This window comes from Nesoenas mayeri, assembly GCF_963082525.1.
Source record: "Nesoenas mayeri genome assembly, chromosome: 1".
Taxonomy (NCBI): domain Eukaryota; kingdom Metazoa; phylum Chordata; class Aves; order Columbiformes; family Columbidae; genus Nesoenas; species Nesoenas mayeri.
Window position 1 is genome coordinate 129,841,538 of NC_137541.1, and position 22,090 is coordinate 129,863,627.

General features: G+C 50.2%; 1 protein-coding gene across 1 annotated transcript in view; it reads left to right on the plus strand.

Moving 5' to 3' along the window:
- Positions 1-22,090, plus strand: part of IGSF3 (immunoglobulin superfamily member 3) — a gene marked incomplete at its 3' end in the record, with an annotated part of 101,907 nt that overhangs the window by 55,983 nt on the left and 23,834 nt on the right. The window contains exons 3-6 of the mRNA XM_080352911.1: positions 11,671-12,081; positions 12,921-13,310; positions 14,986-15,387; positions 18,918-19,322. Of these exons, the coding sequence (XP_080209037.1) occupies positions 11,671-12,081; positions 12,921-13,310; positions 14,986-15,387; positions 18,918-19,322 (1,608 nt within the window). The remainder of the gene's footprint in view (positions 1-11,670; positions 12,082-12,920; positions 13,311-14,985; positions 15,388-18,917; positions 19,323-22,090) is intronic.

Genomic DNA, 22,090 nt, shown 5'->3' on the forward strand with positions numbered 1-22,090 from the left:
GGGATGAGCAAAGCTTCCTATGGATAGTCATCACACCCTCTCTACATCAGAAGGGTCTGAGGGCCATTCCAAAAATGTTTGGAATACAATTTGTGTGGCAGGAACTAACTATTGAGTGAATCCTTTCCCCCTGTGTCTCTGGTTTAAGAGCTGCTGCCTTAGAGTTGGTGAACACAAGGGTTTCTTCATGTACCTTGCCAAAGCAGTGCATTGCTTCATGATGGAGAGCCGTCATTATTTCCATCAACTGATCCTTGTTCGCAGCTCTTCCCACTGCCTCGAGATGCCCTGTTGTCTTCCTCATCTCCTTGAAATATAGCACAGTTTGTAAGGAACAATGATGTCCTCTTCTGGAGCTGCGTGTAAGGATGCTGCTGGAACATTGCAGACAGTGCCCTTTTGCAAGGAGAGCAACTCAGCGTTGGCCATCTCTCATTGGTGTGATAACCAGAGAAGTTCACAGAAATCTGAAAGTGGAACGGGAGGAGGGGAAGAAAGAAAGGGCACTGTGTATTTTGAAATGCCCAGATCGATGAATATAAAAATAAATACATTTATTAAAAGATTTCAATATAAAGATGCCAAGCACTCTCATGCAGAAAGTCAACTGGTTGTGTGTGCCAGACTCGCTTTTCCAGACTAGCTGATTGCTGCACTGGGACAAGAGAACACCTTTTTGCACAGTCTCAAAAGCGCTTCCAAGCACAGAATTTCATCTCCTCTCCTCTTACCCTCTGCCCCCTAGATTCCCAGCACCTGAATCAGAAGAAGCTTGGAGCATGAAGACCTTTAACAGGAGAGATGACCATAGCCATGTGCATAAGAGGCAAGATTGCAGAAGTACAGTAGAAAAAGAAACCTCACTGGGAAAACAGATTTGCAGAAGTGGATGTTGGCTTGTTTTATCTACGATACCTTGATCAGATGGCAGAAGTCTGTCGACTGTTTGGCTAAATTTCCATTACTTGTCTTAATTCTGCTTTCCACAGTCTCTAGTGCAGGAGGAGAGCAGGTGGTCCTCGTGGTTGGAGAACTTGGACTCCATCCTGCAAGAGCCAGACTGTGCCTTTCATTCATCACAGGAGTGCCAGCTTTAGGATAATGGTTCTGAGCTGCCAAAACCTTGTTGGAAGAAGGTAGCTTGGAAATACCCAAAAAACCAGCATGCTTCATTCCAGCCCTCAGAATGCTCTCCAGCTCACAGTGACTTCATGGCTTTGTAGATGGTTTTTGTCTGGTAAAGATGTGTGTTTGAATGTGTTATGAACAATTTCCATGCTCTAAACGGGACTGTTAAAGAAAGATCTCCACTGTCTTTGTATGGGGGATTTTTTTGTGCTTAGATTTCAAAACCTTTTCTGATGTACTTGTTAGTCACCCTATGTCCTTAGTAATCTCCATGTGAAGAAGATATGATTCTGGTCTCTCCTTCTCTGTCCGTTCATCAGTATGCCATTTTCACTTTGTTTTTCCATGAGAACCTAAGACCCAGACCTGAGCTGAGCAGAAAGAAATTTGGGCTGTAATAGACGATAAAGCCTAATTTTGTTCTTCCTTTGGTGCTTTGCTTCTGAAGGCTTGCCCAGAGAAGTTGTAGATGCCCCATACCTGGAAGTGTTCAAGGACAGGTTGGATGGGGCTTTGAGCAACCTGATCTAGTGGAAGGTGTCCCTGCCCATGGCCGGGGGGTTGGAACTAGGTGATCTTTAAGGTTCCTTCCAACCCAAACCATTCTATGGTTCTGTGAAATGCTCCATTCTTGTGTGCTAAGCAGGAGGGTGGAGTTTGGAGTGGACGGGCCCAGGTTCTCCATTTGGGATTCTCTGGAGTTTTTAGTTTAAAAAATGCTGCTCGCAAAAATTGTCTCCCAAGTATGTCTTGGTCTGTCCCATCTTGCCTGAGAGGCATAAATAAATCCCCGCTGCTGAGCTTAAGGCCAGAAGGGGTGGTTGGAAGCTCTGGTCTGGGAGCTTTGCAGCTTGGGAAAGGTCAAGTCCCAGAGGCAGATGAGAGAAAGGCGTTTGCAAGGTCTCAAAACCTTCATTATTGCGCAAATGAAGGAAAAACAGCTCTCACGTGCACGCCTTGACCTCCTGTGTGATCTCTGCCGAGCCCTTGAAGCAAGGCCACTAATCTCTGAAAGCAGCTCTGCATTCTTATCTCCAGTGTTGCTCCTGCTCTTGCTTGTGTAATTAAAGTAGAGGAGAATCCTCCTTGAGAATTGATTTTTGAGATGGGTGACTTACCTGACTATAAAGCACCACAAACATTGTTATAGTCCGGGGGGAATATGGCCTGAGATGTGTTTTGATTGTTTTGAAGTGATACTACACGTTTCTCCCTGTTCAGCTGTTTGTATTGCCTGCCTGCCTAAGTGCGCTAGGTTGAGCAAAATAAGGTTTTTAAAAAATTGCCGAAAAGAGGATTTTCTAAGCTTCCTACTTCTATAATTCCTTAACTTCAGCTTCAGAGGTGTAAAACATCAAGACAGCATTGCATGCATGGCTTCAGAGGAGCCCAATCTGTGTTGCTCCTGAGCTCCGTGTTTGCTGGTTTTGGGGGGATTTTTGCTTTTCCTGGCTGTCCTGAGGGCTCTGGGAGGCTGTGGCTTAGCAGGTTGTCTTGTACCAGCTTAAGCCACAGCAAATTCCCCTGTCTCTGGTCTTAGCTCAAAAGTACTGTTAAGTAAAAGGCATCAGCTTAACCCCTGGTGGAAGAGGTGCATGCTGGTGTGCTGTGCCCTGCTGTTTGCAGTGGCTTAGGCTTGCCTTAAGCTGCGGTAGCTCACTAGTGGTGCTCGGGATCAGTGGGAGAGCTAAACCCTCATGAAGGTGAGATTGTCCAAGAGGGAGGGAGACAGAGAAAGAGGGATTTGTGAGCTGACTCACCTTGGCTTGCTGCTGGAGATTATTGCCTCTGCAGGTGAATGGTCAGTGTGGTGCCTGGTGGTTTGCAGCCCGCTGCTGCCCTCCCCTGATATATCCCCTGTTTTGGAGGGGCTTGGTGTGGTGCTTGGCGGTGCTGGGCTGGGCTGGCAGCCCGACCAGGTGTCACTGAGCAGTGGGCACAGGAAGGTCCCACAGTCAGGGACACACCAGGCATTGCAGCATGCCTGAATCTCCTCTGGGTCTGCCTGGGGTGCTGGCCTGCTCAATGGGGTGGTTGTGGTTTAACCCCAGCCAGCAATTCAAACCCACGGTAGCCACTCGCTCACTTCTCCCCTCCCGCCCCCAAATAGGGGAAAGAATCAAAAGGGAAGGGAGAAACTTGTGGACTGAGATAAACACAGTTTAATAAAATAACACTAATATACTAGTACTAATATATATAAGATGAAGATAGAATATAAAATAAAAGATACTCAATGCAATTCCTCACAACCTCCATCTGCACCAAGCAGCCAGTCCCAAGCAGCAGCACCTGGTCCCGAACAGTTGATCCTGAAGGGAGAAGTGAGAAAAAAAGCAGAAAGGCCCAGAGACCTCTGCAAAGGGCAGGATGGCAAAAAGTCTGAGCTAAAGAAATTCCTGAGCAGAACTACCCCAAAACAGAGCAGAAACCAAAATGGGTCTCCATCCCAGCTCCTTGCCAGAAGATCCCAACTCTCGGTAAATATGAAGCATGACACTAATGGGAGAGAATACTCTTATTGATCAGTCTGGAGGTCAGTCAAGCTCTGCCACATCCATGCCCCACTTCCTCAATGCCTCACACCTGTGGGCAGAGCACTCAGAGTGTCCTTGGCTCTCAGACAACAGCAATTAAAAACATTAACACTGTCCCAAAGTGTTACCTTCTTGTTCTCAAACTAAATCCAAACAGTGACCATGCTAGCTACAAAAAAGAAAGGTTTCTGACTGCGTGAGAAGAAATTAACTCACTTTCAGTTAGACCAGCACAGAGGTGCGCTGCGACCACAGAGCCCAAGCACAGAGCCCACTGGGCAACTGTCTTGTCAGGTGCTGGGTAGCAGAGCACAGGCATCCAGGCTGTCACAAAGCAGAGTTCCCCCATTGCAGGGAAGGGAAAGCCCCTGTCCCTTTGGATGTCATCTCTGCCACTGCCTTGAGCCTTTTTTTCCTTGCAGGCTGGTTTGCACGCTTCTTCAGACTGAGCCCAGGATCGAAAAAAAACTCTGCGTGTGCGAGGGAGGAAGGATTTTCCTCCTCCTATCTGGGAGATGGAGGCAGACGTGAGGCCTGTGCTCTCTGCCCCACCACACACCCGGCTCACCGTGCTCTTTGGGCGCCTCCGTGTCCCCAGTGTCTGGCCCTCAGGCCACCTGTGGTCAGGGTTTGCTCCACTGATGCTCTGGCTAATTTTTGCATAATGAACAAATGACTCTCTCTGCTGGGTGCCTCCTTGTGCTTTTACCACCCCTTTCTGGTTTCTCTCTCTCTCTTTTTTTTTTAATTAGGTCACTTGAACTTCTCCACCTAAATTAACTGTCCTAATAACCACATGTTCCTTGGGGTGTTTTTGGGCAGAGTGGGTGGGGAGAGAAGAAAGGAGCTTGTTAGTAGGAGCCTGCCTTCCCCTGCTCCTCAGAGCAGCTTCAGCTCCAGGCAGAGAGGTGATGTGAGACAGCAAAACAGGGGCATGGGGTATGAATGTGCCCCTGGCACCCACCACACTGTGCCAGGAGCAGTCGATGGAAGAGGGCTAGCAATTTTGGAGGAGCATCCACTGCTTGTGGTGGGAGGAGGCTAAGAGAACTGCTGAACAGCACTGTGCCAGCAGGGCTGGAGCCCCAGGGTAAAACCTGGTGGAAAGGGGAAAGGTGGGTGTTTTCTTCTGGAGCCAAAGCACTCATGAGCAGCTGGGAAAGCTGTAGCTCCCTGGGGTCCATGAAGGACAAGCTGGAGCTGCGGCTGTGCGTATCTGTTCCCCTTGCACACCCACCCTGGGTGTATGGGGAAGGGGTTGCTGATGGGGCCACGGGGCACCCACTGCCAACCCTTGTGGGTCTGTGTGGGGCTTGGGAAGCTGCGGGAGGGGGTCCCATGCAGGGATTTGGCTGGGAAGCTCCTCTCACAAGGCACATCGCAGAGCAGGAGCAGATTGTGCGATGGCTGGGGGGACAGCACAGCAACAGCCCCAAACGGGGCAGGCTGGGAGTGTGGCTGATGGAGCCTGCAGCAAGCAAGCGGGAGTTCAGGCCCTGAGTCAGAAAGCTGACCTAATTTCCAATTTTCACGTCTTCTCTCTGATTCTGTTTTTTTCCCTGTCTTCTACATTATTTACTTCTTTTTCCTGCGTCCTTTCCCGCTCGTTGCTTGAACTCACCCAGTTTCTTTGGGAGTTGCATTTCTATAGGCATAATCGTTCCAGCCAGTCGTTAATTTACAAACAAGGATACTATTGTAGTCAAAGGATTTATTACTACTGCTGCGAAACAACTGCCATGCCATCTTACTTAACTCTTCAGCTCCACTCTTGCTTTCTGCCAACAGCAGAATCAGTGACAAACTGCCCTTTTAAAAAGCTGCAAGCATGCAAACTGGGGATGTGTTATTTTATTTTATTGCTCTTACTGCAGAACGTTGTGGCATTATAATTAACTGCAGGTCATTGTAGTGTTTCACACTGTACTTCTTCATTGTGCAGCAACAAAAAGTAACTTCATAGTTCAACTTCTCGTTTGAAATAAGGCTTAAATATTTACAGGAGGATTAAAAGTATATTCTGACTGCTTTTCTAGAGACCACAGGACAAGTTCTGCTCACCCCCTTCAGGAGCTTGGAGTGAATTCACTGACTAATTCCAAAAAGTGTAGGGTTTCTTTTTTAATTTATTTAAACAATTAGTCTTTCAGCTGCCTTTCATTTAAACCTGTCTTTAGCCATCCTTATTTCTCAGTGCAGGTGGGGCTTTAGTAAAGGCATGTAATCCCCAAACCAACCAGATTATTAACAGTTGAGGGGCTGGACTATATGACCTTTTAAGATCCCTTTCAACCCAAACTATTCTATTATTCTATGACTTATGTTTTCCCTGTGGTATCAGGAGCCTGTAGCTCTGTGTTGGTGGGTGAGGAAAAGTGGACAGAAGGTTTTGCATAGAGACCCCACGCACTTAGCCACAGAAAAAGTACATCCCAGGGTGGTCGGTTTGTCTCCTCAGATTCTGGTAGGACCTTGGGCAGTGGGAGCAACTTAGAAGCAGCAGCAACAGGAAAGCAGCTTTGCCTGCCCCAGGCCGCCTGTGAGTTTTTAGGTGGGACTTAAAGAAGGCAGGCAGAGGACCCTGCTAGAAGCATGATCTGCTCAGTTTTGTCCACTTCCAAAGGTGACATTTGAGGGTCTTCGTTGGTTTTGCAGTATAACAGAGCATGTGTTTTCCTCCATGATTAAGGCATTACATAAGCTTTTGACTGGAGACCTTATTGCAGCTTTTCAGTATTTAAAAGGGTCCTACAAGAAGGTTTGGGATGGACTTTTTAGAAGGGTCTATTACGACAGGACAAGGGGTAATGGTTTTAAACTAAAGGAAAGGAGATTCAGACTCAACTGTGAAGAAGAAATTTTTTACAAGGAGAGTGCTGAAATACTGGCCCAGGTTGCCCAGAGAGGTGGCAAATGCCCCATCCCTGGAGACATTCCAGGCCAGGCTGGACAGGGCTTTGAGCAGCCTGATCTAGTTGAAGGTGTCCCTGCTCATGGCAGGGGTTTAAACTAGATGAGTTTTGAGGGTCTGTTCCAAACCAAACTGTTGTATGATTCTATGATTGGTGACAGAGAGTGGTTGTCTAGTGTGCTGTAGCAGGTATGGATCGGCACGTACAGCTAATTGCAAGGCTTGAGAGGCTTACATTGCTAATCTAGATATCTTCCCTGCCTCATCACCACCCCCTTCCTCCTGCCACACACACGCACACATATTTGGATCCTGTAAGGATCCAAATAGTGATGGGGGCAGGGATATAAGGAGAGTGGCTCCCTGAGAGCTTGCAGTGGCTGGGAGAGGACAGGTCCCTTCCAGTTGTTTCTGTGGCATCAGGCTGGCAGACTGTCCCTCCCTGGGATGACAAGGCTAGCTGCAGGAGGGTTAGCAGCTTGCAGAGGGTTAGCAGGAGGGTTAGCAGCTTGCAGAGGGTAATAATAAAATGTTGCATCCCCACAGTGCCATTTGCGGTGCCATTCGGTGCCTGCCAGCGCTCACCGCTGGACCAGTGGCACTGGCATTGCAGTTCCTCTTGAGCAGCTTGTTTCTGTCTTGCATGCACAACCACAGGGGCTGGGGAAGAAGGTTCATGGCACTGAGCTGGGATCCCTGCAGGGCAACAAGATGTCATGGGGCAGATGGAAACATAACTCTTCTGCTAATTCCCTGCAAAATCCAGAGCAGTATTTCTCAGCTAGAAGCAGCTCCCTAGGAGTAGAGAATACATGTGTTTGTTCTTCCTAAATAGTTCACTCTTGACACTTGGCAAGCTTGTCTCTGCCCGGGTAGTATGAACTGGGCAGTTGGGAACACAGGGTATCACCACAGGGTGCCTCTAAAGTCTATTAGTGGGTAAAAGCTATAGTGAAGTCCAAGGGAAGAAAAGGCTGCTGGGTTTTACTTGTCCTACAGTGGCCCTGAGATGGTCACACTGTGCTGAGTAGCCTGTCTAAATTATTTTACTCCTGAAGAGCCTACAGTGTAAGGCTGCCCTGTTGCTAAGTGATTTTCACAGTGTTGTTTTACCAGCTTCCAGGCTGATGTTCTTCCTGCATCACCTGACAAGGAACTGGCATCTCAGGCAGGTTTGCTGCCTTACCTGGGAGTAGACGAAATGTTGGTATCTCTCTGGTTTGTGTGTGGTACATAAAAGCTTTGATAGCCTACCTCTTGGGGGTGGTTGGGGTTTTGGATACCCAAGGAGAAATTGGAGCCAGGCAGGGGAAGGGAGACACTTGGGTGGTCTTTGTCCACCTGAGGCACAGTTCAGCATGGTTCCAGGAGCTACTGCAAATGTAGCTGGTGCTGGGCCTCAAAGAAGAGCACATTGAAGAATTCGAGGTGTGTGCTGAGGCCACACCTGGGAACTCCAGTCTCTGCTGCCTGCTTGTTTTCTGGGAGACTATAAGCCAGTTCCTTATCCTAAACTAAATGGCCTTAATTCCCAATCTGTAAATACTTTATGTAGCTCACTGAGTGCTCATCTATGGAGGTGAGTACATTTGAGGTGTGCTTGACTGGAGCTATGTGTGCAGGCTTCCTGAGGAGGGATGCCCTTGGGCACCACCCTAGGGGAAAGGGGAGCATCTCCAAGCTCCCCCCACCCTCCTCCTCTTTGTCCTGACAGCAGGGCTCCGGGACTCTCCCTAGCCGGGTCCCTAACACCCTCTAGTGGTAATATTTACATTTAATATTTCAGGAGCTCTCAAAACTTGGGGGTGCTTTTGAGCACCCTCTGCTTAGCAGCCCACCCACTGCTGAGTACCTACTCCACTGCGCTATGCCGTAATCTGCAGCTTGGGGAGTAACAGGAAATTCTGTATTTATTGCTCTTTTTTGACAGTGCTGGTAAGTACAAGCTCAATGCTGTCAGCGGTGGCTAGGGCAGACTGGCTTTGGGATTGGCTGTAGTGCAACAAGTTTGTTCCCACCAAGTGCTTTTCAGCTGCTCATCTCTCCGTCTCTGTTTGCTGCCAAACGTAACCTTGATGCTGGAGAGAGGGGAGCTCTTCCGGCACCTCCAGGGCGTCATGGCAGCTGCAGGGGTAGACTTGTGGTGGGGGACAAGGATGCTGGGTGCTGGGGGAAATGCAAGGCAGGCTGCCTGGATGGGATGTTGAAAAGAGGGGAGAAACAGGCTGGAGCTGGATGAGAATGTGCAGGTGAGAAGATGCGTCCTGCAGCATCCATCTCGGCTCTGATTCAGGTGTGGCCCTGCTCCCCTTCAGACAGCGATGACTCTCATCTAAGCTTACCCTTATTTTCAAGTGGAGCCCAACTTGCAGGGTGCCCCTAGAAACCCTGGTGCTTCCCATGGTAGGTAACTGAGGGATGGGTGCATGCAGCCTGGCAGCGTGATGGCTGGCTTCCAGGTGAACACCATGCAAAGAGTTAGCTGTGTCCTGATCTACAAACTGATGTCCTTGAAGTCTGAGCAGGATAACTGGCTTGGGAGGAACTTCTCTTCTGATAACACACCTCCCCATGTGTGCTGTCATACCTTTGCTTGCTCTTCTGTCCATGACTTCCTGATCTGCTCCAGCCGGATGGGCTGAGCAATGCCTGTAGCCCTCTTGTTGGCACAGGCCAGCAGCCTCTGTGCCTTGGGATGGTGTGTGAGCCCCAGTGGACCTACAGCCCTCCTGCGGGACTCCCCAGTGCTCCGCAGCACTCAGAATGAAATGCTCATCGGGCTTCTGAAATGAGCTGTGACCTGCTGCCTTGTTCAGCTGCCTCTTGAGAGTGGCATTTTCCCCTCTCTCCTACCCGCCTCCCCAGTCCCCAAACACGGTACCCCAGTTGCATCTCACAGTGTAACTAAAAAAGTTGTTCGTGCATCACTGGCCAAGCGTGAGAGCGAAGCACAGAGCCCTTCTGCTGCCCCAGCCAGCTCAGGGCTCTTGCCTGTCCCTCTTGATGTCTCATCCTTCGGAAACTGGGCTTTCATTTGGTGAGTGTGTCTCTAATCCTCCTGGGTTAGGAAGGTGACACCGACTGAATGTATGTCCATACCCAGCTGATGTAGACAATGTACTCAAGGCGGCATGCAGCCCAAAAGGTCTTACTGATTTCCTCTAGCCTGGAGGGTCTCAGCTGGCTTTTTTAACCGAAAGAGTAGGAGGAATGCAGCACAGCATGTCAGATTATGACCTGGAAATACGAAGCCATGGTTCCAGTGGCTGAAGCGGTGCCTGTGCTGGTGTCTAACCTGCTTGGGGAACAGCATAGCTTGTTTGAGATCAAGCCTTTGTACAGGCTTCCTAGCATTACTCCTGGGGAGCGGGCAGCTCCATGTCTGGCAAACAAGTGTCTGGCCTGTACTCGCCCTGCACAGCCAGGCAGGCTTTCTGGGTAAGCAGGGCACCCCTTTGCCTGTAGCCAGCAAGCGGCTGTTCTGCTGAGCAGGGCTGGGGGGCACACAGGCAACCAGGGGGGTACCCAGGGCTCTCAAATCGGGGGGGAGGAGGGCATGCAGGTTTTCTTCACAGCTGCCCGCTTTCACCCTGTATGCTGTCGAGCGGAGGCTGGTGTAGCAGCCTCTGCCTTTGAAGCACCTCAGGAGAAAAGTATAATAACTCCCAACAAGATGATGATCAGGTTTAATTTATTCAAATAATGTAAGAAAAGTTATAAGAGCCCGTGGCTGGAGGGCAAAGAGAAAGGAGCTGCACGGGTATGGAAATTATTCAGAAGGGTTTGAAATGAGAAATTTAAATCTCATCGTGCAGGTGGTGTGAACCGGTGAAGTTAGTTGCTGCTGTCACTGCGGGTCTGGAAGTCAGAGGGAAGTGGGAAAGGCGAAGTGAGGTGGGCTTCTGGCCTTGGTCTGCCAGAGGCTATCACTGGGACAGGAGCCTCAGCGAGGAAGATGAGGGGAAGGAAGGGAAGAGGAGACCTGGCTGCAGGGACAGGGGCAATGGCCTGCGATGTAAATGGCTTTACCAGGTACGTTCCCTGTCAGGGGCAGTGCATTGCCTGGGCAATGAGCATGTGGTTAAAGCAAATGCTCCCATCTGGGCTGGATGTGGGAAGATCTCCCTAGTGTTTACTCCATTTCATGGCTTTTTTCTTTCCTCTCTTCTGACTTTTCTGCCATAAATAATCCCAGTAGTTGTCTTCACTGCATCTCATTGCTTTCCGTAGCCGTGCCTGAGCGGAACAGCTGCAGTTTTCGGCAGCTCAGCTAATTTTATCAAACTTTCCAGTGCTGTCAGTGAAACCAAACTGAGATATGTTAATTATATTCCACCAGTACATGGTGAAACCGTAGGCATTAATAGGCTCACTAACCCTGCCTTGTCTGCAGAGCTGGGAAGAAGCTTTGCATTCATCTTTCCACATGATGTTTCTTGAGACAATGAAGTCTAGAAGGGCTTCTTTTTGAGAAAGTCTGTCTTCTGGTGGTAGAACCTCTTGCAAAAATTAAAGCGCTTGCTAAAATCCAGAAAGGTTTGGGGGCTGCAGTTCTTTTGCATTCTGATTTTAGCAGCTGTACGTCCTTTCCTCCAGTTAATCAACTGGAAAAGTAGGCAGCAGTGTCATTACCAAGTGCCTTGACATGACCGTGTCCTGGGAGTGGGAGCTGGGCAGGCTGCAATTGCATTGCTGCCCTCAGAGGAGCCACTTCCCTCTGAATGCAGAAACCCCTTCCTTTGGCCTGAAGGAGTCATTAGAACATGAAGTATGATATAAACAAAGGAGAGGGGAATTGGATCTGCTGACTTTTTCGTGGACAACCCTGTGCAGTCACTGGGGCTGTTGAGCAGGATTTTTAGCACAGAACTGGAGTGTGTGCTGCAGGTTACGGTCATTCCTAGCCAAGGGCTGTGGGGGCAATTCTCCCCTTTTTGGGGGACAGGTGTGAACCAACAGCACTTTTCTAATACTTAATGATTAATTACAGCCATAAAAAGAAACCTCTCCCCCATCTCTCCTTTAATATATCTGGACTTTAGACTCAGCATTGCTGACTCTTGGGCTCTGTCTCCCCATCTCCCTTTGCTGCAGTGATCCCCGACTCTCTGCGGGTGACGGCGGTCCCCCAGACGCTGAACAAAGTGGAGCGTGACTCCCTGGAGCTGAAGTGTGAGGTGTCCAAGAGCACGACCCAGCACAGCCATGTCTCCATCGCCTGGTACCGGCAGCGAGGAAGCGAGGCACCTGTGGAGATCATCTCCCTCAGCCGTGACTTCGTCCTGCGGGCTGGCAGCGCCTATGCCCAGCGGCAAGCCACGGGGGACGTTCGCTTGGACAAAGTTGGGGAGACCACCTCGAAGCTCACCATCTACAACCTCCACCCGTCGGATCAGGGCGAGTTTTATTGTGAGGCGGCTGAGTGGATCCAGGACCCAGACAAGTCTTGGTATGCCATGACCCGCAAGCGTTCCCAGGGCGCCATCGTCAACGTGCAAGCCACCGGTCAGTATTTCCTCTACCTTTACTCGCTCGGCTGGGTGGTGTGAAGAGGTGGAGAACAGGGCTGTGCCATGTTAGGTGGCTGGGGCTTGGCTCTCTCCTTTGCTGTGTGTCCCTGACAGGGTGAGGCAAGGCAAAGGAGGGTCCAAGTGCTGCTTGCGGGCAGGGCAGATGTCAGTAAATAGCAACTAAGGGACACTGGGGTAGCAAGGGGGCTTGGGTGGCAGCCCCTTTCTCCTGATATAACCAGCAATCTGGGGCTGATGCATGAGATACAACATGAATCTTAAGCACTTGGTGCTAGCGAAGGCAATGAGAATTTTGGTAAGTGAGGAGATAAGAGTGACAGCAGAAAATAAAAATTTTTGGCAAGCACTTCTGTATTGCACGAGGTCCATCTGCAAGTTGAAGTCCTTCTCCCAGCCCACACCACAGGTTCCTGCTAAGAATCTAAGGACCTGGCTGAGCTCTTTCTTCCTTTGTGATATCCCCAAAGACCCTGCCTCTGAACCCCGGCTGTGTGGGGTGTGAGTAGGACTAGGCTCCAGCTTGCATCCAGCAGTGCCACTGGATGCTGGTGTCGCAGAAGAGCTGCTCCCAAGAGTAAAGGGTCATGACTGGGAAGTCTTGAAGCTCTTGTGTGCTGGACAGCAAATTGTCTGTCCTGCAGCACAGCTGATCCAGTTTCTCACAGCAAAAGCAAGCCTGTAACCTGTGGATGTACATATCTGAGGGATGTTGGCCGTGCAGGGAGTATCAGTTTGTAAATGCCTCACACGAGGTGTGCTGGATTTCCTGATGGGCTTTGCCATGCTGACATGTGTTGTTCTGTCTCTCCCCAGATAAGGAGTTCAGTGTCCGGCTGGAGACAGAGAAACGGACGTATATTGTGGGTGAGCCGGTGGAGTTTCGTTGCATTCTGGAGGCACAGAATGTCCCTGACCGCTACTTCTCCATCTCCTGGGCCTTCAACAGCTCCCTCATCGCCAGTCTGGGACCCAACGCCGTGCCGGTGCTCAACAACGAGTTCGCCCAGCGCGAGGCCCAGGGCCAGCTCAAGGTAGCCAAAGAAAGTGACAATATTTTTGTGCTGAAGATCTACCGCCTCCGCCTTGAGGACAGCGGCAAGTACAACTGCCGGGTGACCGAGCGGGAGAAGACAGTGACGGGGGACTTCATCGACAAGGAGAGCAAGCGGCCAAAGAACATCCCCATCACCGTCCTGCCGCTCAGTAAGTAGAGATTTGCCCATCCACTCAGTAAGTAGAGATTTGCCCATCCCCTCCTGGGGACAATGTTCTACTGGGCAGCTAGCTGGTGATGCCGTGAAGTGCTCAACCTTCAGTGGTGGGAAGAGGGAGGATAATAATTTGCATGCTGTGGATGCTTGAAAACCCAGCTGGCAAGATTTGGCTTTTTTTAATGGGAAGGAGATGGTAGAGAAGGAGGGATATGTGTCAGGTCTGTAGGTGGGTAAACATGCCCCCACCTTGGTAATGGCCCCAAGTTGGCGGTTTTGGCCTTTGAGCTGAAGGTGTGTGTGATAGCTCCCAACTTGCTCCTCACACCTCTCTTTCCACCTTGCTCTAAAGTACTCAGAAGGTGTTGCAGGGAGACCAGGTTGGCTCTGGTTTATCCTAAGAGCTTCTAGGCTCCTGCAGGCCATTCAGTGGCTGTTGTTCAGCTGTCTTGCAACACAGCTGTACTGGGAGAAACCAGGGTTCCTGTGCTACTCGAGCCCCAGTTTGCTCTTCAGCATGGAGGTCTGTCATGGTCATTGTGTGTCTGCCAACCCTGGTGAAAGCAACCCTGCTGGAGGCTTGCCTGAACGCCTTTTGTGTTTGTCAGGCAAACATCATAAACACAGAAATAATGGGGTGAAAGGAGCGAGTTCACTGACTTACTTTGCTTTCTGAAACTTAGGTAGCCATGGCATGATGAACCATGCACATGTTGGCCAGGCTACCCTGGCAGTGGGCTTTGGCCAAACAGAGGGCAGCTGCAAGAGGATTTCACATGATGTTTGCTTCCTGTCTCTCAGGTTTCTAGGGAAATACAGCCCTTTCCTCTAGCTTTTTTTTCCATCCTCATTTCTCCAAAAGAAATTCTATTTTCTCCTACCAATATTTTGGCTCATTTGTTTGGCTTTTCGAAATCTTGCTCTGGACACATCTCTAAAATGTAGTACTTCTAGGCACAACTACCTTTCAGAGAGATTCCATTCCTGCCATTTGATAAATCACCAGCTCTAGGAACAAATGTGATGATTTTTCAAGGGTGTTGAGTGTCCATAACTCTGACAGAAGACAGCAAGAGTAACCAGCACTGAGTATCTCTGAAAAAACAGCCGTAAAGCCTTACATCTCTGGGAAGCTCAGGATATCATTTTTTGTGATGCTACCAAACATTGATAGCTACCTCTAGTGTCATTAGCGATGGGAGTTTGGGGGAGCTTTTCCCAAAAGTTATTGTAGGAATGGACATGGCAAGATGGTGATCAGGATGATGTGAACTGAAAAGCCCGGGGAGCTGGAAGCTTTTTCTGGCAGAAGCCGGTTGCATGCAATGCATGTTGTAGCAACACAAATTGCCTCAAGTTTTGCTGAGATCCCATCCTGGACCTGCGACCAGAAGATGCAGCAAAGTCTTGTGAGCCGTAGGCAGAGAGATTTCTCCCAGCTTTGGCCGACACATGGTTTGAGTGTGCAAGTCACCAGGAGCAGCTCGCTGCCCACAAGCTGGTTTTGGATGTGGTCACGCATGAAGTTAAGACGTGCCTGGACCCAAATGTGTGGGCAGTTTCCTGCACCTGGTAGAAAGCCTCTCTGGCCGGCAGCGTCCTTCTTGCAGACCGAGAAGTGGCGAGTGTGTATCATCTCCCCTGTGTGTATGCGTTTCTCTCCTTAGAGACCAGCATCTCCTTGGAGATTATCAACAACGCCAGCAATGTCTTGGAGGGGGAGAGCCTGCGCTTTGGCTGCAACGTGCGCTCAGGCATCGGGCCCCAAAGCCGCCTCTCCGTGGCCTGGCACCTGGTGGACAGGCTGAACCGGCGCAGCGAAATTGTGCGTCTGGATCGGGAGGGGACCCTGCAGCCAGGCCCCTCGTATGCCGAGCGCAGCAGCTATGGGGGCATCCAGGTGGAGCAGGTCCGGCCCGGCTCCTTCACCCTGGAGATCTTCAACAGCGTCAAGGCAGACGAGGGCCACTACGAGTGCCGGGTGGCCGAGTGGACACGGACGCTGGATGGGGAGTGGCAGATGCTTGGGGAGCGGCACACTGGCACCCCGGTGTCCATCACTTCTCTGGGTGAGTACTCAAGGCATGGGGGCCACGGGGCCGTGCTTCCTGTGTGCCTGACCACCCCCAGGAGGTCAACTGTGAGTAAATGGGGCTGCTCTTGGCACTCCTGCCCTTGCTTGCTGGCAAAATGGAGGTACCTGGCAGTCCGCCTGCAGTAGGTTGATGCAAAACACCTGCATGCCCCATTGTGTGTGGAGGCAAAGTCTGAGGGGTGGCTGTGGCAGGAGGAAAGCAAGCGGGGTGGCTGAGGAGAGGGACAGTGCTTTCAGCATCCTTCTTAGAAGGGAGGGAGGCTGCTAGTCCCATGGTACGTCCCCCCAGCAGTGGAGCCGGGCTATGGTCAGGGCCACGGTGTTGCTCCATTGGCAGCCCATGGGCATTTGAAGTCTCCTTGCCTGCCCCAGGTAAACCTTAACCTCCGCTTGCCAGACCAGGAGGCTAAAACACTGGACATCTGTTGGCCCAGCTACCAGAAATGGGGAACATCTCTGACAGCGTTAGAAGCCTGCAGGAGATATGGGTCAGGCACTGAGCTGCTGGCCCAGAACCACAACATCATCCATGACCAAGTTGAACTAGGAGCTGGAATCATTGCAGCTGGTACTCTGCCAAAGAGCTCCTCCATTTCGAACACAGCAAAACCACATCAGTTTAGGAACAGGTGGGTAGGGCATGAGGGATTTTGCGTGGACTGTGAATTACTTTGGTCCCACTCAGGCCTTGCTGTATTAAGTCCTGGACTAGTTCCCAAAGTACTCTGCAGGAGACGGAAGAAGGGATGACTGCTCCAACGAGGCCACTGATTTGCAGAATGCCAGGGCTATAAACAATAGGAGAACGCTACTGCGAGGTCAAGATAGGAATTTTGGGTGGGCTTTTTTTTTTTTCGGTTCTCTGCAGTATTATGCTTTGGCAGGATGTGTGAAACCAGCCTTCAAAGTTGTATCATAGATTAAAATCTTGCTTTTTTTCCTCCTTTTCTCACCTTCACTTTTGACCTTCTTTCAGAGACTGTTCTGTCCGGAGCTGGAAATCTTTTCTATATAGCTTCCAAAAGCAGGTAGGGATGTTAGTTTGTAAAGGACTAAAGGCAGTTTCTCATGTAGTTTCAACAGTATCTTCCTTGTGAGTTCAGCAGCCTTTGGCCTGCTGTAAGTCCACCTATCAGCCTTTCTCTTTGCTCTGCCCCTTATCACTTTTACTCTTGTTAAAATTTAAGGTGCTCAGAATTGCCCAGCAGTTCCAGAAGATGCAGTGGAAAGGTAGTGGTTCCTCCTCCACTCCTTGTCGCAGAGAAGTTGCCAGCTGTTGAGCATGTTCTGTCAAGTCCTAAGAAATTCCTAGGTCCTCTTCCTATCTGCAAAGCTGAAGTAACTCATGAAAATTTAGTGAAGAAAATATTGAGTACCGTTTCGTTGCTGCTGATTCTGATATTTTTTGTTCAGCGTAATGTTTTTGAAATGTCCTGAGAAATTCAAATTGAAGGTGCTAAGAAAGAACAAGAGAGGTTTATGGCTACAGAAATTGGTAGTAAAAAAAAAAGGCAGTAAATTTAGTGGTACTCACATTTCAAGTTAAGGTCTAATCGTTTGCCAGTCTGCCAGGGTAAGAAACTCTTTAGCTGAAACAGCACAGATGATGTTCAAACCTATAAATCTTATCTACAGGGTGGTTCAGAAGCAATAGGCAGAAGAGAGATGTGCTGTCAGATGAGACCAGATGTCCCTGAACTTCTGAGGATCTCGAGTGCCTGGCAGACACTTCAGTCCCTGGCTGGCTGGGGAAGCAGAGTGCCAGCCAGGTGAGGGGGGAGCTGCTGTATTCTTGTAGGGAGGTCTTGCAGAAAATCTGCCCGCTTTTATGCCTGGCTTCTCTTCTTTTGTGCCAAGTCCTGCCTGAAGGAAGAAAGGCCTTTGTGTGTTAACCTAAGTGCCATGAGTATGTTGCCTTGAGGACCTGAGAAACACACCTGGCTTTCACACAGCAGTCAAGAGAAGTCCCTTCATGAAGCTGCCCAGGCCCACTGGAGGTTAAACTTTAGGAAGTCAGATGGTCTTGGTGAAGTGAAGTTGACTTTGGAGGGCCATCTCAGGCTCAGCAGTGCTCTGAGCTGGTCCCAGTAACAACACTTGCTGGGGCAGGAGGACTGCTGCGGGGGATGAAGATAAGGGCTCGTGTGAGGATGATGCAGCAGTCCTGCAGGGCAGACAGCCTGGGTCTCTGTCTCTTCTCCTGGGTAATCATGGAACATGCTGCAAGAGGCTTTAATCCCAAAGATTGACCTGTTTTCTCAGTAATTACACATTCCAGAGCTCTGACACGGTGACGCCGTGGGGCTGCAGAGGCACTTGCTGCAGCATGCAGATACGGTGGGGTCCATGCTGTGGCCAGTCTCGCCTGTGGCAGCAGCTCTCTGGGTTGCAGTGAGCTCCCGGCTCGTCTCTCAAACTATAACTTCAAGCTGGTGGCGGGCTGAAGCTCTCTACTGATCCAGAAGATGTTCCTGTTCCTGCTGGGCACTGGCTGGTGGTGGCTGTGCTGGGCACCAGTGCTGCAGGGGGGAGGAAAGCTGCCAGCCAGCGTGGGACACCCTGCGGGGCCTCTTGGGAAGGGAGCGCTTCTTGGGATGCTGATGATAGAAAACAAGGTCCCTGCCAAGTCTGCTGGATGCACTGAAGTGATTGGAAGAAAAGAAAATCTTTTTCTCTGCAGCTCAGAACAAATGAGCAATGGAAATACTCTGTCTCAAAATGTAAGCCAGTCAAGTGGGAATATGTTATCTTCAGATTACTAGTAGACTGCTGGTATTAAACTCCCCTAAACAAACGACATGCTGGAGGTAGACAAGTCAGTCCTTTTGACTGGCTTGCAGAGTGGTGAATGTGTGAGAATAACTGCATAAGTCATCCTGGAGTTGTGATCTGGAGGAAAACAAAAGCCATGTGGTATGAAAGAACAGGAGCAACCAGCTTCTCTCTCTTTTAGTTTCCTCCATCCTGGGGTTTCGTAACCACTGCCACCTCTCCCATGCATGGTTGAAAGCTGCTACCTCTCGCTTTCCTCATCTTTCCTTCACCTGCAGCAACCAGCCACAGACCTGAGGTGGGGGATGGGGTGGGGACCCCCTGCCCGAGAGGTGGATGTGACTCATGGTGTCTGTGAGGGGTCAGGCTGGCACTGGGCAGCTGCTCTGCCTGTCTCTGCTCCCTTGCTGCTGCGTTTCCATGCGGGACTTTGGCAGCGTGCAGGGGCTGAGTCTTGGGGGATCTCGCTCCTCTGGGCAGAAGTTGAGTGTGATCCTGCTGCCACTGCTGCAGCCAATGCTCACACAGGCCGTCATCACCATGCAGGCACTTCATTGTGGTTTTGCGGCTGCTGTTCGTGCTGCTTTGCAATTGCAAACGAGGAGCCGACACAACACAAGTGTCTGGTTATTCCAGGCTCACAACTGGATGACCACGCTCTAGCTTTTGCATGTTGACAGCAGGGCCTTGTTAGGCAGGTATCTCTCAAAGCCCTTTTCTCTCTTTCCACAGAGGCCGGCTTTGCTGTCACAGCTATCTCCCGCACCCCCGGGGTGACGTACAACGAGTCCTTCGACCTCCAGTGCATCATCAAGCCCCACTACCCATCATGGGTACCGGTGTCGGTGACATGGCGTTTCCAGCCAGCGGGCAGCACCGAGTTTCATGACCTGGTCACCTTCACACGTGATGGCGGGGTCCAGTGGGGTGACAGGTACGCGGGTTTCCGGACCCGCACTGCCATCGAGAAGGCCGAGTCCAGCAACAACGTGCGCCTGAGCATCAGCAGGGCGAGCGACACAGAAGCTGGCAAGTACCAGTGCGTGGCTGAGCTCTGGAGGAAGAACTACAACAGCAGCTGGACGCGGCTGGCAGACAGGGCCTCCAACCTGCTGGAAATCAGAGTCCTACGGCCAGGTGAGTGCTGAGAGTGCGTGAGAGGGGCTAGAGTGTGAATTGTGGGGACAAGGTACGTAGCAGTGCTGCAGTGGCCTCTCCAGAGCAAGGACCACTTTTGTGGCTGTGACTAACACCTCACACTTGTGCATGGTGCAGGTGGGACTGCACAGTTCTTTGGCCATGGATATGTTGGAGCTCCCTTGTGCACCTCTGGGGAACTGGGTCTTGTCTTTGTTCCTCATGTGCTATTCATGGGGTTTCCTTCTGGGAGGCTCAGTCCGGTCTCCGGGTTGTTCCTGTGAGATGGAGGTGGCTTTCAGGTTGCCACCTCCATTCATCACAGCAGACTCAACCTGGGGAAGAGAAGGATGGGGCAAACAGGATCAAAGAGAGGGATGCTCCTACCAAAGCCTGCAAGGGCACACACACCATAGGTGAGGTGCTGAAAATTTTCTCTAGTAACTAGCTGCATCTCTCACTCTTCTTGTGGCATCTTTAGTCTTGGCTCAGGTCCTTGCAGCATAGTCAGTCCTCTTTTTGTGTTCCTGGGCAGAGGGACTCCTTGCCAGGGTCTGTCTTATGGCTTGGGCTTTGTGTTTTTCCCCTCAGTGTCCCTGTTCGTACTCTCCTCCACCTTCCCCAACCCTTCGCATGTCTTTGGAAAAGTCAGGAGATGCTGTGAGCTCCAGGTGGCTCATGAGCTCCCTATCCTCTTTCTTTCCTCCCTCTCTCCTTGCCCTCATCTCCAGGTTAATCTTCTCCATTTATCTTGATTATCCTGCCTTGTAATACATGTTTTACTGCTCACAAGGTCAGTTTGGTGATGTTCTTCATTTTAGCTGATTTCCCTAGGAAGCAGCATTGACTGGATATGGTCCCTGTAGTAATATGCTTCTTCATGGCACATCTCTGTGCAAGTATGTGTGTGAGACAGAGAGAGAAACAGAAATCCTTGATAACAGCTTCCAGAGGAGAGACTCTGTGTCACCGCTCAGGGTGGCCAGAAGGATGTCTAAAGGATGCTTAAACCATGCTCTGACAACTGGTTCTTTTTTACTGGAGCAGTAACCATCAAGCGATGCCTTAACAGAACAAGTCATCTTGTTCTCCATGATTTTTGCCTCTCCCTGTCTCCCTGCTGCATGACAAACTACAACTACACAAATCTTAGCTGTCAGTCCAATGAGCCTTGCACAATGTTTGTGGTTTTATGGTCCACGAGGGGATGGAGGAGAAGAGGGAGGCTCCTCGGAGCATCCCCAGCACCACGGTTTTGCTCATTATGTTTTGTTTCCATATCCCAGGCAGCCTCTGAGAACGGGTGGTTGATGTTCTCCATGGATGCAGTGCCAGAAGTTGTACTAGCGACTGCTGTGTTTCTCTCTGCTTTTGCAGGCTGCACAGGGTAGGGTCGTGTCATGTCATTGCTGGGTCTTTGGCTGGATAATCTCCAGAAGGGATCCAGGATGATGTGGGAGGTGACTTCCTCGGTCACCTCTGAAAGAACACCCTAGCGCCCCCACAGGCAGACCTGTGCTGATGAAGGACATACTGGTTTTCAGATTAATATCCAGGGCTTCTTCAAAAGTACACCTGAATGACTGAACACCTGAGAGCTCTGTCAGTCTAATTTTGTGTCTCTACAGTCACCTTAGTCTGAGATAATTTCAGGCTGCTCTTGGATGTCTTAGTCCTAGTTTTCTCCTTTGCCTTGCTACTAGTCATGTATTTCTGCCTTGACCCATATGCCAGTGAGTGTGGGGTGAACTGTCTCCACTACCAATCCACTATGGGACACTGTACAGAAGGTTCGTCTGGAGGTCTTGTGGCAAACTGAGCTAGCGTGTGCTTCCAGATTGTAAGTTAATGCTGGGATTCTCGTTTCCTCTTAAACTCCTGCTCCCTGTTCGTCATAGTGACCTTTCCATTTGACAGGTTCCAGGTGCAGACATGGCAATCGATATTTGCCAGCCTTTAAAGTGGGTTCAGGTGAGAAAGGTAAAACAGCGGCTGCCTGATTGCTTCATTAATCTCTTTGTTCTGTGAAATCCCACATCCTCCAGGGACAGGCTGCTGGAGCTTCTCCTGGTGTGTCAGTTTGCCATCTCAGCGCTCAGGCTGTCTCTCCTTGGCACTCTGGCAGTGTTGTCATCTGTGCTGAGTGGTAACTGTAGAGATGGGAGTGCTTCTTCTGAATTGCATGTACTAATGTGGCTGCAAAGCACAGGGTGTTTCAAAAAGATGGACCCAATTTCAAAGCAGTATATTTCATGATGGCAGCATGTTACAATTGCACAAAAATTTACCGGCAGCATGTTACAATTACACAAAAATCTACCAACAGTTTAATGAGTTATCCAGTTTTAGTAACCCTAACCCTGCCCTTTCAAGTGGTAAGAGTTTCACGTATGGACAGTTCATGGTTGAGATAAAGTGATTTCAGATTGGGTCCATCTTTTTGAAACATCCTGTAATTTCACTGACAGCTATCTCATGGCCAACAAGTAATGTTGAGGAAACACTAGCTGCCTGAAACACTCCAGTCCTTTCCTACTCCTGGGAAGAAATGAGCAGTATTTGAGAAACGAAACACGTAGTTTCTGCAGGAACAAGTGAATAAAGCAGGCAGCGGCAGTATTAGCCCAGCTCTGACATAAGGGCCTGTAGGTGGGATGGCAGAAGTGCCCCGCATGGCATCCAGAGCCAGATTTGGCCTCTCAGTGTGACATTCCTGGCCCCATGGGCACAAAACCATTATAATGACTGGCAGCATGAGAAAGAGCCCT